General features: G+C 30.6%; 1 protein-coding gene across 9 annotated transcripts; it reads left to right on the top strand.

Moving 5' to 3' along the window:
• The first annotated feature begins 1,517 nt into the window (after positions 1-1,517).
• On the top strand, positions 1,518-17,418 carry LOC126879877 (uncharacterized). 9 transcript variants are annotated; one of them, XM_050643193.1, is made up of 13 exons: positions 1,518-1,613; positions 1,667-1,706; positions 3,302-3,376; positions 5,207-5,296; positions 5,510-5,599; positions 5,812-5,901; positions 7,925-8,020; positions 8,185-8,277; positions 8,462-8,554; positions 9,908-9,997; positions 12,079-12,189; positions 12,392-12,496; positions 17,218-17,418. In XM_050643193.1, exons 1-13 carry the CDS (start codon positions 1,605-1,607, stop codon positions 17,268-17,270), a joined length of 1,035 nt encoding a protein of 344 aa, XP_050499150.1. In that variant the 5' UTR covers positions 1,518-1,604; the 3' UTR covers positions 17,271-17,418. The 9 variants fall into 9 exon arrangements, with proteins under 9 accessions (XP_050499150.1, XP_050499153.1, XP_050499152.1 ...); XM_050643196.1 differs by lacking the exon at positions 5,207-5,296; XM_050643195.1 differs by lacking the exon at positions 5,510-5,599 and having other exon boundaries at positions 1,531-1,613.

Below are 17,418 nucleotides of genomic sequence, written 5' to 3'. Positions count from 1 at the left end.
ACCCCACCAGAATGAAAACAATGGGAACCTTCTCTGGTTACACCTCCGAGGCTTCTACAATTTGCAAGCCATACGGATTGTTGTAATATATGATTGCAAGCCATAATGATTGCAAGCCATACGGATAATTGTTTTCATTCTGGTGGGATGTATAATAGCATTATGTTGTTTTATATGCCATTAGAGTGAAAACTTAGTCTTTTTGCTAGCAGTTGCCACTAGGGCATGCACGCTGGAGTTTGTTTTGGTTGGATCAGAGAGAGCAGCATATGTGCCTCCTGATGAGAGACTAATAAGTTTCGAAACCGGTAAAGGTGCTTGCTACACTCTCTGATTGGACTCGAATATGGTTCGGCTGTATTTTCGTTTTGCAACGAAATTGAAAATGGTTATTCATTTTTGATTTACATTTACTCTGATTGGAGTATGAAGGGAACCATTCTAGTTGGAACTTTACCGCGCTGAGCAGATGGGACGTGAATTGTAAATTGTAGAATTCCCTCATCTTCCTTAGTCGCAGCATCCGTATGGCTTGCAAATTGTAGAAGCCTCGGAGGTGTAACTAGAGAAGGTTCCCATTGTTTTCATTCTGGTGGGGTGTAGAACAGCATTATGTTGTTTTATATGCCATTAGAGTGAAAACTTAGTCTTTTTGCTAGCAGTTGCCGCTAGGGCATCTATGCTATTTCGTTCGTTGCAATCCGGGAATGCACGCTGGGGTTTGTTTTGGTTGGATCAGAGAGAGCAGCATATGTGCCTCCTGATGAGAGACTAATAAGTTTCGAAACCACTAGAGGTGCTTGCTACACTCTCTGATTAAACTAGAATATGGTTCGGCTGTATTTTCGTTTTGCAACGAAATTGAAAATGGTTATTCATTTTTGACTACATTTACTCTGATTGGAGTATGAAGGGAACCATTCTCGTTGGAACTTTACTGCGCTGGCCAGATGGAACGTGAATTGTAAATTGTAGAATTCCTTCATCTTCCTTAGTCTCAGCATCCGTATGGCTTGCAAATGGTAGAAGCCTCGGAGATGTAACCAGAGTAGGTTCCCATTGTTTTCATTCTGATGGGGTATAGAATAGCATTATGTTGTTTTATATGCCATTAGAATAAAATCTTAGTCTTTTTATATAAAAAAAATATTGACTATTCCTGTATTGTTCTCACGAATGCATAGTGTCTGCAAATTTTCATTCATTTACATTGAAGAAAAGGCCGTCAACTTAACGTCTAAAGATTTGACCCAAACGATTGAACTAAGGAAAAGCGTTTAAAAATAGGACACATTAAACGGTTTTTGATAAATATGTGATTTTTTAGTAAAAAATAATGATGAGAGTAACTACTAATGAGACATTTAAAGTATCTGAAATCTCCACTACAAAGCTTTAATCTAACAAAACATTGTGTTGTTTGGGACTAAACGTGCCTAATCAAATATTTTAAATAACATATATTTTTAAAAAAACAAATTTAAATCATTTATTTTATGTAAATAAGACAATTACAAATAATAATAAGATAAACCACAACACAGATATCTAGCAAAATATGGTAGTACTCATTTAATAATCAACATTTACCCAACTGATTTACAATGAGAAGAGTAAGAATTTTGTATATCTAAATTATATCTTAATTTATGTTTTATTTTTTAAGGTATTTGGACTTTTTCTGTTTTTGGTTTTTATATCTTTGGGTAATATATTTTTTTCTAATAATATTTTATTTAATAATTAAAATCCATTTAATAATTAAAATTGAATTTAATGTGATAATAGTAATATTCTAGAGAAATAAGGTTTTTCTCGTGACACATCCCCCTCCAGGCCGAAACCAAATTTTTTGAGTAGTATGGACATCTATATTATTAACCTATATGTTTCCTGCAGCCGATTTTGATGATATACATAGTTATAAACAAATGAAGATCGAAAAACGGTAAATTATCGCTTTTCTCGTCTATTACCAAAAAGTTAAGCACTTTAAACAAATTTGAGAGTAAGAAACTCATAAATCGTATAAAAAACTTCAATATGGCACGCTGAATATGTCCATCCTTATTGGTTGCTTAGAAAATTGCAAAATAAATAATAAATTTTGAGTTTTTATAAATATTCATAACTTCGGTAAAAATTAACTTAGAATCTTCTTATTAAACGGAATGCCGAGACTTCTTGTATTTAAATTATATTTTAAATTTCAAAGCAATTGGTCGAATAGTTTAAAAGTTATTTAATTTGTTTATCCCAAATTCATTTTTTTTGCAACAATATAAGTCAGAAAATTACGAGGTTACAATAACACTTCAGACGGTTTATGAAAGAAGAACATTTATACTATTACCTTAATTGAAAATAAATGACAAAAAAAAATTTAAACAGTGTAAAATTATTTTGCAAAAACATGTCGATTTTTTGCTTACTTATAAACAACTAGAATAACTTTTTAACCGTTAACCGTAGAAAAATTATTTTTTCACATTTAGAAAGACTAAATTTTTATACACATTTAGAAAGAAAAACAACTGTTCTAGGACATTTAGGGACAAAGTTAACCCCCCCATTTTTTTAATTCACATGTTTCTGCAAAATTATTTTGCAATATTTATAATTATTTTTTGTCTTTTTTTTTAATTTAAATAAATACTGTAAATTTTCTTCTTTCATAAACTATCCAAAATATTACTGTAACTTCATCATTTTCTGACTTACAGTGTTGCAAAAAAATTAATTTTGGAAAAACAAATTAAATAACTTTTAAACTATTCGACCAATTGCTTTGAAACTTAGGGTATGATTTAAGCACCAGAAGTCTCAGCATTTCGTGTAATAAGAAGGTTCTAAATTAATTTTTACATAAGTTATGAATATTTATAAAAACTCAAAATTTATGATTTATTTGGCAATTTTCTAAGCAACCAATACGGATATACATATTCAGCGAACGCCATATTGAAGTTTTTTATACGGTTTATGAGTTTATTACTCTCAAATTTGTTTAAGATGCCCAATTTTTTAGTAGTAGACGAAAAAAGCGAAAATTTACCGTTTTTTGATCTTCATTTGTTTATAACTATGTATATCATCAAAATCGGCTGCAGGAAACATATAGGTTATTATTATAGATGACCATATTACTCGAAAAATTTGGTTTCGGCCTGGAGGGGGTTGTGTCACCAACACGATATTTTTTTTCCTTATTTCTCTGAACTATAATTGTTCTTTTGGTAAAATATTTTTTATGGTATTTGAATTAAAATTTTTGTATGTAATTTTTTAATTCCTTTTTTAGCTTATGGTAAAGCCTTAGAGCTAAATCCCGACGATGATCACTCTCAAGAACCTCCTGAACCACCATCGCTAAAAAGTAAAGAAAAATCTTGAAATTTAATAGTTTATACTCTTTATTCACTTTATTCACTTTGGGCACAAAAGATAGGTTTTGTAAATAACTAAATCGTATTGGTCGTCGTCCCATTATTTTTTTTCGGATTTTTGTCCTTATTACAATATTCTTTTGTTATGTAATATATTTTGTTAATTTTATATTTGAAATATTTATGCAGATATTTACTCACGTTGATTATTGATTATTGTACTTTAATTTATATTTCATTTTTAAGATACTTTCACTAAAAATATTTCTTCTTCGGGGGTATTATAGTGCTACTCCAAAACCGGTTCAATTCTTTACAAATTTTCACAATTTCTTACTATTTCTGCTCACTATTATTTTCTGCTAAAACAATCTTATTTTGAATAGAAAATATTTGCATTTTTCTTCGAATTGTTTTTTTACATCTTCGATTTGATTTGCTGCCCTATCCACAGTGGTTACTACCTGCAATTAATATTGATGTTTTTGCTACTTCTGTAATAGTTCCTTGCTTCCGTTATTTTCAAAATTTTGTACAATAAAACCCACCCCCGGGGAATCAAAAACTGGCCGCTAAAGAGAAGTGGTCGTTTAAGAGAGAACATAGGAAAATTAAAGCAACTGATCTACATTTAAGGTTGTTTATTTATGTATATATCATCATTTTAATTAATTGTAGTTTCAATCCATTGAAACGTAAATGATAAGATTGACATCAATATAAAAATTTTTTGCATACTTTTCTTAGCCACACTGTATAGGAAAATTGTTATTTATTTAAATAATCGGAGGTTATTGATTGCTTCATAATCGTTCATTTATTAAAAAAAAACTGCCTTACACTTTATTAAGAGTTTAGAAGCATTTGTCCAAATTGTTCTCATTAATAAAAAAATTTTTCTAATTCTCTGAGCGTTACAAAAGCTTTGGCTTGACATAGGCTTTTGACATATAGGACACTGGAAAAATTTTAGGTACTTTTATTTCTTTCGTTTCGATAGGTTTCGTTTATTTCTTTTATTTCTTTAATATAGTCGTTGATGATCATTTCTCCACTTTCTGTTGGCATACCACTTTCAATCACGGCAAATTGTTTTTAATCCACTAATATGTCTTAGGTGGAACAGATAATTGTGTAACTGGAATATTTTTCGTTTCTTCAAAACCGTCCGCATCCATCTTACACATAGATCCGGCTATAGCACAGCATTTTTTTATTGTCATCGGCTACAAACAATCATGACGAAGTTGTGTATGCCATCAAGGCATGGGTTGTGGTAATGTTTTTCTTTACTTTTTGAAGAATACAACCACTACAGTCTATACAACTTAAAAGCTTATTACTAAAGTAGGTTTTGTAGATGATTTTAAAATTCTTCGTTGGCTTTGGTCCAATAGTTGGCAGTCTGCTATTATTGGATGGAATAAAAATGAGTTTTAACACTATGCGGTGCAATCTTGGAGTGACATGTAGCATTATCTAGACAAAATACCAATTTTATGGCCTGATTTTTCATCTTCGCGTCAAATTTGTGAAGCCATGCTGTTAGAATATCTTCTGTCATCTATGTCTTTTTGTTAGAGACCGAATCAATAAGCAACTTATTGATGTATGCCCCCTGTCGAGCATTTTTGCTTTTGATTATGATAAGTGGTATCTCCTTTTCACATTTCATGTTGACAGAGAAAATATTGCAATTCTTTGTTTTACAGTTTCTCATTCAGGACATTTTTGTTTCCTTCTTTTTTTACATATTATTAATATTCAAATATTTCAATAGTTTTAAAAGGATCTTTTTAACCCTTAATTACTGTTTTTAGCTTATGGACTATACTCAGAACACGATATTGATGACCATCTGGAACACCTTCACTCTCAGGAACCTGCTCCACCATCACTAAAACATGAAAGTAAACAAACTTACATAAACTAATTTACACATACATATTCTTAATCTTCTTCGTTCTTTATTGAAATAATATTGACTGAAGTTATTGTAATTCTTTGTTTTACAGTTTCTCATTCAGGATATTTTTGTTTCCTTCTTTTTTTACATATTGTTAATATTCAAATATTCCAATAGTTTTAAAATGATTTTTTTAACCCTTAATTACTGTTTTTAGCTTATGGACTATACTCAGAACACGATATTGATGACCATCTGGAACACCTTCACTCTCAGGAACCTGCTCCACCATCACTAAAACATGAAAGTAAACAAACTTACATAAACTAATTTACACATACATATTCTTAATCTTCTTCGTTCTTTATTGAAATAATATTGACTGAAGTTATTGTAATTTTTTGTTTTACAGTTTCTCATTCAGGATATTTTTGTTTCCTTCTTTTTTACATATTGTTAATATTCAAATATTCCAATAGTTTTAAAATGATCTTTTTAACCCTTAATTACTGTTTTTAGCTTATGGACTAGACTCAGAATACGATATTGATGACCATCTGGAACACCTTCACACTCAGGAACCTGCTCCACCACCACTAAAACATGAAAGTAAACAAACTTACATAAACTAGTTTACACATACATATTCTTAATCCTCTTCATTCTTTATTGAAATAATATTGATTGTTATCTTCAAATAATAATGAAGTTACTATTTTAATACTAAAAGGGTACTAAAATCACCTGTGTGTTTTTAGTACATTCTTTCACGGTTTTTGCTCTAAATTTTAAAGAACCGCCTGGATTGACATGAAATTCGGCATACGCATAGCTTACATGTCAGAGAAAAAAGTGATATTGTGCCGATGTGTGCTTTTGCCGTGGGGGTGACTTTCACCCCGTCTTGGGGGTGAAAAAATATATGTCCAAAATAAGTCCGGAAATTGGTAAATTGACTAATTTTAGGTAACTTCTGTTCTATAGAGCTTTTTCGCCAAGTCAACACTTTTCGAGTTATTTGCGAGTGAATATGTTAATTTTTCAACAAAATGACTACATTTTAATACGGTTTTTCACAAATAACTCACAAAGTAAGTATTTTGTCGAAAAAAACGTTCTTAGAAAAATTATAGCCTGTAAAAAAGTAAAAAAAAAATGGTGTAGGCGTTAGGTCTCTGGGCCTCGCGAAACCAGAGTTATAGCCAATGAAAAATAGATTCATATTCACCAAATTTCAAATAGGATATTTCGAAGTGAAATATCCAAAAAATTAATCACTTTTTGGGGAAAACCCATAATAACTTTTTAAAGTATTTAAAGAAAGCTTTATTGTCGTTTTTATAAAAAGTTTCTAGCATTAAATTTAAGCAAGTTACGCTCAAAATAAAGTTGGTCCCTTTTGTTTTGGCAAAAAAAAAATTGGGGAGACCACCCCCTAATTAGCAACTTAAATGAAATTAATCGTTACCGCTTCACAAAATATTTTACTTATGTTGTGTTTATATATGATCTGTAAGTTTCATCGATTCAAAGTCCTTATTTTTGAAAAAATTTGGATTTAAAATAAAATTTTTAAAAATTTCAATTTTGAAAATATGTTTTTTTTTCAAAATAACTTAAAAATTGTTAGAGATACTAAAAATCTCGAAAAACAAAAAATGTCAACATTGCTTTTCTGAACATTAAGTATTTTTTTGTTTTTCTGTTAGACAAAATTGATTAAGATTTGGTGTTTCTAAATTTGCATACATTCGTGATCAGTGACTCGTTTAACCTATTTTAACTACAGTCCTTTCAAAAATAAGAACTTTAAACCGATGAAACTTACAGATCATAATATAAACAATACATACACGAGTTAAAAAACTTGTGAAGTCGCAACGATTAAGTTCATTTGAGATACTAATTGGGGGTGATTTTCCCGATTTTTTTACCAAAAAAAAGGGACTAACTTTATTTTGAGCGTAACTTGTTTACTTTTGACGCTAGAAATTTTTTTGTAAAACAAAAATGAAGCTTTTTTTAAACACTTTATATAAGTTGTAATGAGTTTTCCCCGAAATGTGCTTCATTTTTGGTTATTTCACGTTAAAATATTCCATTTGGAATTTGACGAATATGAACCTATTTTTAATTAGCTATAACTCTGCTTCTACTAGGTATAGAGACGTGATATAGACACCATTTTTTTAAATCTTTTACAGGCTATATTTTTGCTGAGAATGTTTTTCGACAAAATATTTACTGTTTGAGTTATTTGCGAAAAACCGTCTAAAAGCGTGGTTATTTTGTTGAAAAAATGAACATATTCACTGGCAAATAACTCGACAAGTATTGCCTTAGTGAAAAAACCCTATAGAACCAAAGTTACTTAAAATTAGTCAGTTTATCCATTTCCGGACTTACTTTGGACGAATTTTTTTTCGCCCTCAAGCGGGGGGGGGGGGGGGGGTGAAAACCACCCCCGGGGCAAAAGCACATATCGGCACAATATCACTTTTTTTCTTTGACTTGTTAGCTATGAATATGCCAAATTTCATGTCAATCCAAACGGTTCTTTAAAATTTAGAGGTTTTGCAATATTTTACCGTTAAAGAACGTACTATGTTGAACCATTAATGAATGTTTTTAGCTTATGACCAAGCCTTAGAACACGACTTCGATGACCACCTGGAGCATCATCACTTTATGGGACCTGCTGCACCACCATCAATAAAACAACATGAAAGTAAAAAAAATTACATAAATTAGTTTACACATATATTCTTAACCTTCTTCTTTTTAATTAATTAAATTAATATTAATTGAAGTTACTATTTAAATACTTAAAGAGTTTTAAAATATCCATTTTAATAGTTTTAATGATTTAGAAATTTTCATTTCTGTTTTTAGCTTATGACCGAGCCTTAGAACACGATTCCGTTGACAATCTGGAACATCAACACTTTCAGGAACCTGCTGGACCACCATCAATCAAATATGAAGGTGAGGGTTCCTTTGTCATATAGGTATCCTTTATCACAAATCGTGTTGAATTATTCAACAGAAGAGTATCAAAAAACTCATCAGAAATTTTAGAAATGTGAACAAGGCATACAGTCTTTTTCCAATGTAATTAAATGTTTTAAAATAACATTTCTGGGTTTTAACTATTAATTTATCTTTTTAGATTATGCTCCAGCCTTCGAATACGAGCCCGATGATGATCTTGAAGAACATAACTCTCAAGAATTTCCTGAACCATCATGGCTAAATGATGAAGGTAAAAAAACACATAAATTAATTTATTTTTCATTTTTATTTAGATAACAGTCCAAATTAACTACGAGGGGTTACTAGTGGAGTACAGTACACAAGGATTTAATTTGTTTAAATAAATATAAATCTTTTAAAAAGACTAAAGACTAAGTTTTCAATCCAATGGCTTCTACAATTTGCAAGCCATAACGGATGCTGAGACTAAGGAAGATGAGGAAATTTTAAAATTTATAATTCACGTCCCATCTGCTCAGCGCGGTAAAGTTCCAACGAGAGTTGGAGTCGCAGCATCCATTATGGCTTGCAAATTGTAGAAGCCTTGGAGGTGTAACCTGAGAAGGTTCCCATTGTTTTCAGTCTGGTGGGATGTAGAATAAAATTATGTTGTTTTATATGCCATTGAATTGAAAACTTAGTCTTTTGCTAGCAGTGGCCGCTAGGGCATCTATGCCATTTCGTTCGTTGCAATCCGTGACTGTATGCCGGGGTTTGTTTTGGTTGAATCAGAGAGAGCAGCATATGTGCCTCCTGATGAGAAACTAGTAAGTTTCGAAACCGGTAGAGGTGCTTGCTTTACTCTCTGATTGGACTAGAATATGATGCGGCTGTATTTTCGTTTTGCAACGAAATTGAAAATGGCTGTTCATTTTTGATAAATCTTTTAATAATCTAGTATCTAGTACATGTCATCTGAGATTCCATGTTTTCAAATTTTTTATTCGTACTACTGGCAATCAATTAGCATATTCTTCCCCGTCAAATATGACGAACAGTTTCTGTAGCTTGGCGAAGATTTTTTTATTAAGGGGGTGGGCGCAAAATCTGGGTTAAATGCATTAATTTTTTTCGAATCCTGAGAAAACTAATAAATATTTTTGAAAATATTAAACGCAGAATATAAGATTATATTATTACTGAGAGTCGAAAATGGCTTACAATAAACAAAAAGTTTCTTCCTTATGAAAAATTTGAAATTAAAATCACACTTCATTTTCTCTTTTTGTTTCACCCTGCAACTTATTAAAATAAACATCATTAAAGCTTTTTGGGACTTTAGGCCCTCGGTAATATTTCAATGTTTCATTTTGCGTATAAATTTTTCAAAAATACTTATGAGTTTTCTCAGTATTCGAAAAAAATGAATGCATTTAAATAGCACAGGACCAAGCTTTTGCACCTATCCCCTTAAAAATTTATGGGTTATATTTTATTTTAAAAATTTTCTTTTCAAATTTTGTAGGTAACCAGTTTGTAAAAATTTCTTGAAATATTTTTTTTATTTTATTGATATTTAAAAATTAATTCAGTTTAAAGATAACTTCTACTATTTTTGTTAATAATTAATTTCTGTTTTTAGCGTACGATGGAGCTTCAGAACCAGATGGTGACGATGAGGAGTATTATCACTTCCAAGAATATGCTGAACCAAAATCACTACATTACGAAAGTAAAGCAAAATAATATCTATAAATTTACATATAGACACTAATTTTTTTGTTTTCTCTCGTCTGTACATTTATAAAAAAAAAAGATATTGCTGAAATGGATAGTTTACGCTAAAGTAGTATTTCTGTAGTATTTTAAAACAAAAGTGTATTTTTTACAGTGTTCAAATTTATATCATATTATCCAGATACTATTTTCTCATATAGCGCCAAAAATTCTTCTTAAGGTGATACAGTAGCTACCAACAGGTAGCATCAAACGCGGTCCAAGATTGCGAAAGTTCTGCGAACTTTCTGCGAACAAAAGTGAGGTAACAGTGCATCGGTAATTCGACACTGACAGTGACGTTTATACTATCAAAAACAATAATTTTTATACAAATAGGAGCGAAATGTTGCCAAGTCAGTGACGTTCGATTTCTTGTTATAAAAAAATCGATTTTTAGTAGTTCCAATGTGACACAAAATCTAGGCACGGGATAAAAAGTTTATTTGAAGAAAGTATATTTTTTGTCTTTCTTGATGGCGGTACAGGCTCCTTTTTGCAATATTTTATTTGGTTATAGAGTACTTTCCACATACTAACATATTTCTGAAATTGGGCTCTGTACCGCCATTCTTTATTATATTACGAATATGTGTGCCAAATATCTCGACAAAATATTCAAATTTACAGCAACAATCTTGGAACGCGTTTGTTGCTACCTGTTGATCGCTACTGTTTCCTCTTAATACCACTTGTTCAACTTGTTCTGAGATAAGTAAATGGTTTGCATTAATATCGGCATTGGAGCTACAGACTAAATTGATCTTTTCTAAGCCTATTTCTCCATGCCAGTATCTTGACGACAGTTATCTCATCATTAATCTACAACTTGCTTTAGTTTCCCAGGTTTTGCCAATAAAAATGTCTACATAGATTTCTAGAGATTCTGTCCATATCAGCTTCTAAATTTTATTGCACTAATTGCTTGGTTTTAGCTATTATTTTATTGACCAAAGCTCAAGGTTTAATTAAAATTTCGCTTCAAAGCAATGGGAGCTTTGGCTCAAGTCTCTGAGCCGCTTATCAAAACTATGGAAAGACAGTGGCAGTCCTTGTGGAATAACACCAAAATGAAATTGATACATGTCTTAATATTTCCTATAGCCAGTTGCTGGTGTGACACATGGACAATGAAATCGGACGATAGAAACAGAATTGATGCTTTCGAGATATGGTGTTGGAGGGGAATACTTCGTATATTAGAGACACAATACAAAACAAATCTGTCAATCCTCCTAGAGCTTAACATTCAGACTCTCCTTTTGTCTCTTTAACTTCTTCTTCTTTATGTGACAACTCCCCTAAGAAGGTTGGCAACCATCATGGCAATTTGATAGCGCTAGTTACTCTAAATAGATCAGTAGAAGTGCAGTTAAACCAAGATCTCAAATTGTTTAACCAGGAGATGAGTCTTCTTCCACGATTTCTTCTACCCTGCATTCTTTCTTGTAACAATAATTGCAACAACTTAGAGACCTTTATGACATGCCCCAGATATTACAGTTTTATAACTTCAATTGTATTTAAAAGCTTTCTTTCTTTTCCTATTCTTCTCCACGCTTTGTTTGTCTTACAGGTGTCTTAAAGTTTTTCGTACATATAGCAAGAAGAAATAATGACAATCTGGAAAGATTTTAAATATCGGGAGGTGTTGAATGTCGTAGAGGCAAAGGTCGGTTACTCACTGGATTGACATATTAAGTGCAGAAAGACAGTGACAAGACATTCTCCTGAGTCCATTGGAGCAGCCAAGGGTAGAAGTCTATGTACAGTAAAGAGATAGTTGTTAGCATGATAGGAAATCACGACACCCTAAAGGAGAAAACAACTAGCGAGTGAGAGAGAGAGAGAGAGAGAGAGACGACTTTTGCCTTGTTATTTGTAAAGTTACTATTGATTACAAAATAATCGACTTAATTTTTCTTTTGATTTTGGATGGTATATCAGAAAGATATCCATGTATGAAGACCAAAATACGAGCTTTTTTATTTTTAAACCTGTGTAAAACATTATTGTTATAAACTATGTTTTTTTTAGCTACTTACGATAAATTCTATTCTGAGCAATTATCACTCTTGAAGCAATTGACTGATCTAAGGCATCATCTTCCGAATGAGATCTACAGTAATGAATGGCCTGACAATAAAGGTAAATATACTTTAGCTACATATTATTAATCTATTTGAAAACAAGCTCGATATTCTTTGAGGAACTCATATAATTTAACAAAGTACTCAACTCCAAGGAGGTACCACAATTATTGTGATACTTTCTTGGAGTTAAGTACTTTGTAACCTCTAGACCACGTTTGGATAATTCTTTGATTATCAAATAATTTATATTTTTGTAGACAACGATAATAATGGTAACCTCATAATGCAACATGATGAATTTGGTCCGCTTTGGATGGTCAAACTTTTTGATATGGACGATGACGATCGCGATCTTGATCATGGTAAGAACTTAAAAATCTAATGATAAAAACTTTTTAATAATTTAAACCATCAAATCACATCAATATCGCAGAAATATTATTGAGAAGGATTGTGTTTACGGCAATAAATAACAAGCCTTTTTTAATTAACTCTGATATTTTTGAGACAACAGTACTATCTTTGTTTTTAATCCTTCTGGTATTGCATTAATTTTACTATTACGTAACTATCTCTGATTTCATTACCCTGCTGGATCATCTATTTCAAACCAAGCTAGCTGCTATCGGTTATCTATGTATAGTCCTTGCGCTTTCGTCATAGTCATAAACTCTGTTGAAACTGAAACATTTTTTTGCAATAGAACTTTGTGACGACTTAAAAATGTGCATTCTTGTTTAATTGCATAGGCGATGTAATTATACGCAACTATGACTCAAATCTTAAGAATGTTAAACATATTATCTTTAGTATGCGAAACCATTTCTTTTTACTTTTATTTATGGGTATAAGAGTGGTAGTCCAGGGTCGAAAAATAAAAACGGGAAAAAAATCAGTACAGGTATTTGAAGGTGCTAAATCGTAGGGGGGATATAGTAAATTAAAAATACATACAGAGGTACTCGTAAATCGACCTCATTTTTTTATAAAAAAGTGCCAAAGTCAGAAAATAGGTTTTTTGCCTATAGCACTTTTAGTATCATATTTACAGTAAAATAGTGAAGTCACTGAAGGTGGATATGAACTATTACCTCAGATTTCGTTGAACCTCCATCGATTGGCATGAAAATTGGTGAGTGGTTAGAGGATATCTCAAGGAACAAAGGTGACATGGTGCCAACTTGCGCTTTTACCCTGGGGGTGGGTGCCACCCCTTCTCGGGGGTGAAAATTATTTTATTAAAAATAACCCCATAATTCAATAGAGGGACAAATTTCAAGCAAAATTTGTTATATAAATTTTTTAAAATAAATAAAAACTTTTTGAGTTATTAAAGATCACATATTTTAATTTTTCTTGAGAAAAATGCATGTTTTTAACCAATTTTTCATCAATAACTCAAAAAGTGTAAGTTTTTACAAAAAAGTTATTATTATCAAAATTGAAGCTAATGAAAAATGAAATAAACCCCTTATTACAAAAACCTTTTAATGTTAACTAAAAGTGAGTTATAGGTAATTGAATGTACATTTTTTTCGGCGAGTAAAAAACTCTACGTATTCAAGTGAAATAACGGGAAATTGATGCATTTTATAACAAACTTATTAAACATTTTTTGTCAAAGTACTTAAAAAATCAAATGAGCCCCCGAACATGTTGATAGCGTTAGAATTTATGCTCCAAAATTTTTTCAAAATTTATCTTTTAAAAATTTTTCCAAAAATGTTATTGTTTTTTTTTAGTAACTCCGTTCGTGTTTACGATATCAGATCCATCTAAAAACTGTTTGAAAGTTAATTCTAAGTGCTATTTAAACACGTTGAACCTAATCTTTTAAACCCCTTACTTTTTTAAAAATTAAAGGTTAAATGACCTCGGTTGCATGGTTCCCACAGCAAAATTTAAGATTTAAACGTTTCTATCTCGGTTATTTTTTACCCTATAGAAATAGTAAAACAGATAAAATATTTGGCACAGAAAAAACTAAAATTTGGTTATATATAATTTTTTACGTATATGGAGTATTTTTGGAGTTATTATCAAAAGAATATGAGATTTACAATAATTTTAAAAATTATGATTATTTTAAATTACATATTTTTTCAAAAATATGCATTCAAAACAGGTCAAAATTATCGAGCACATTACTTATGCTAATATAAAGAAGTTCTTGTAAGGATTACTATAAATTTAAATTTTTGTGGAAATGGCGTATGTTTTATTTTTCACTTTTTCCTAAAAAATTCGAAACGGTTCTTTTTTTTTTCATTATAACTTGCTTAATTTTGACGCTATTACCTTGTTCTGAAGCTCATTTGATAGGTATTCCGAAGGACTTTGGCAAATGTTTAGCAGGAATATTTTATACATTGCATCGTTTTCCCGTTATTTAAGCTTGTATACTTAGATTTGAATACCCGTCGAAAAAAATACACATTAAATTGCCAATAACTCACTTTGAACTAACATTCGTTTAGTTCTGTATGTGAGGAATGCATTTAGTTTTTTATTATCTTCAATTTCAGTAATAATAACTTTTTTGTAAAAGCTTATAGTTTTTGATTTATACGTGAAAAACCGATTTAAAACATGCATTTTTTTACGAAAAAATAAAATTTTTGGTCTTTAATAACTCAAAAAGTGTTGATTTATTTTAATAACTTTATATAACAAATTTTGCTTATAATTTGTCCCTCTAGCGACTTATGGTATTATTTTTAATAAAATAATTTTCACCCCCGAGAAGGGGTGGCATTCACCCCCAGGGTAAAAGCGCAAGTTTTCTCTAATTACTCACCAATTTTCATGAAAATCGATGGAGGTTCAACGAAATCGGAGGTGAAAACCTTCAGTGACTGCACTAAAAGTTGTATTACAAAATTTATGTATCATGAAATAACGATTAATTTGAATTTTTATTAGTTCAAATACATAAAGAATTAACCGAGAGAATTGCAAAAAACCACATTTTTGCATTATTTTGTAAATATTAATAACTTTTACCAAATACGCCTTAAGAAACTAATTATTCCTTGATCATGAAGTAATTTAGTGCATTTATTAGTGTACAAAATTTTGAGAAGATCTGTTTGTTAGTTTACAAGTTATCTTAAATGTTTATCCCAGTTATCCCAGACATCGAATATTTAAACAATCATTGTTGCCCAAGGAGTATATTCAGAAATTTTTGGGAAAGTGGAATGAGTTCATAAAGACTCAAATTACTAACAAAGTAAAAAAAAAGAATATATTTGTTTTTTAAGTGTTGTGAAACAAGTCGATAAAAAATGGTGAGTTTTTTTGTTATAAACAATTAGAATATCTTTGTCACTTTTTATGATATCTAATTATAGCTGATTGCATCAAAAAGCTGGTGGAAAAAGTCACATTATAAAAGAAAAAAAAACTTTCTAGGACCAATAATAGCCAAGTTATACTTTTTTTTTGAAAAATCACATATCTATTGTTTATAAATATTAAGGGGGGGCTATGGTTTGAAATCAACAAATCAAGCACATTTTTGTGAATTTTTTTCGAAGCTATAATAAAATTATTTTATTTTTAAATTAAATAAGCATATTAAGTACAATTCAAAGAATATTTAGAAAAAAATTCAATCCAAAATATTAAAAAATAAGCCATTGGTGACAAATTTTGACAGGCAGCTCACAAAAAAATGGATTTTGCGGTGGACATCAGAACTCGACACTCGATCAAACGAAACAAAAAATTCAAAAAGATTTAATTAGCTTATGAGTTTCACGAGGTCACAACGTCGAGTTTTTTAAATTTTAATGATTTTTGAATTTTTGGTATCACTCAGAAATAAAAAAAAATGAAATTTTTGGTAAAAAATTTGTGAAAATCAACAGATTTATTATTGTTGAACAAAAAATAAGCAAAAAAATAAAAATATCTCGACGTTGTTACCTCATGAAATGTCTAAAGAAAATCTGTGCAATATATCAGGTAGATCGGCCGAGTAGTTTTTCAGTTACAATGTCCACCGCCTTTGAAAAAGCAGTTTTGAGAAAAATGCGTTTAAAGTTTTGACCACTGCATCTTCATCTTCTTATTTGTCTGCCAAATCGTAAAGTGATGCACATTGGAATATGTTTTTTGAATCGAGGAGTAATCTGCAAAAGAGAAGGCGAACAGTTGTTTAACGTTTCTCACTACGCTCAAGCGTGCTGGCGCGAAATCGTGGCAAAGCGAGTCGAAGGTAGGGATATTCAACACCCTGTATCTCTGGTAATTTTACTCCGATTATTTTGAAATTTTCAGAGTGTATTCTTGAAAGTATGCACTTTTATTTGAAATAATAAAAAAAATTAAATATTTCAAACCATACCCCCCCCCCCCTTAAGAGTAGAAATTTTTACATAATGATAAAAAATATCTAAATTTTATATTACGATCGATAAGTACGGAATAGCTTCTATTTAAAACGAGTAATAACCCTTTAAAGTCAAGTTACTCACGCTGACTTAGCTGGGATCGTGTGATATGGAAGAAGGTCGGAGTCCAGTTTCTCGCGTCTAGATTTTGCTATAGAAATTTCAATTTGGAGCGCTTGAAAAATTTTACACTATCTCAGCTTCCAGAGAACGTAGAGCCTTCATTTTTTTTAAATTGGGGTAACTCGACAAAAGAATAACAACTAGCTCATTTTCATTGACCGGAAAAACCGGAAAATTCTGGATATTTTTAAAGTTCAAATTATTCGTTTTTTCATGATACACGACTTTTGTAATACAACTTTTGCTGTAAATATGATACTAAAAATCCTATAGGCAAAAAACAATATTTTCTGACTTTGGCCTTTGTTTATAAAAAAATGAGGTCGATTTACGAGTACCTTTGTATGTATTTTTAATAAACTATATCCCCCTAAGATTTAGCACCTTCAAATACCTGTATTGATTTTTATCCTGAAATCGCTCATATTTATTTTTCTACCCTGGTGTATGGACAAATACTTCTACTCACTATTTAACTCTTTCAAATTAAAAATATTATTAAAATTAATATTTAATATGTGAAACAAATATTTTTCACCTATTCTCATATGCTTTTGTTACAGGAAAACTTATGTTCAACATAGACCGAGCCCTCGACTATATATTTTACAATTGAGTGGGGTAAACAGAAGATATTATAATAATGTATTGATATAATTATTTTATATTTAAAATTATCAAAATAATATGATATGGATTAAGCATAATGCTTTCTTTAGTTTTTTGTAATATTATCGTAAATATATTTCTTTTTAAAACTAAAA

Source organism: Diabrotica virgifera, chromosome 2 (genome assembly GCF_917563875.1).
Source record: "Diabrotica virgifera virgifera chromosome 2, PGI_DIABVI_V3a".
Taxonomy (NCBI): Eukaryota; Metazoa; Arthropoda; class Insecta; order Coleoptera; family Chrysomelidae; genus Diabrotica; species Diabrotica virgifera.
The sequence above is the reverse complement of the archived record's forward strand: the minus strand, read 5'-3'. Positions and strand labels throughout refer to the sequence as shown.

Coding starts and splice junctions, on each gene's coding strand:
- LOC126879877 (XM_050643193.1), top strand. Junction 8,021..8,184: donor ATCAATAAAACAACATGAAA/GTAAAAAAAATT, acceptor TTCTGTTTTTAG/CTTATGACCGAGCCTTAGAA. Junction 12,497..17,217: donor CGATCGCGATCTTGATCATG/GTAAGAACTTAA, acceptor CTTTTGTTACAG/GAAAACTTATGTTCAACATA.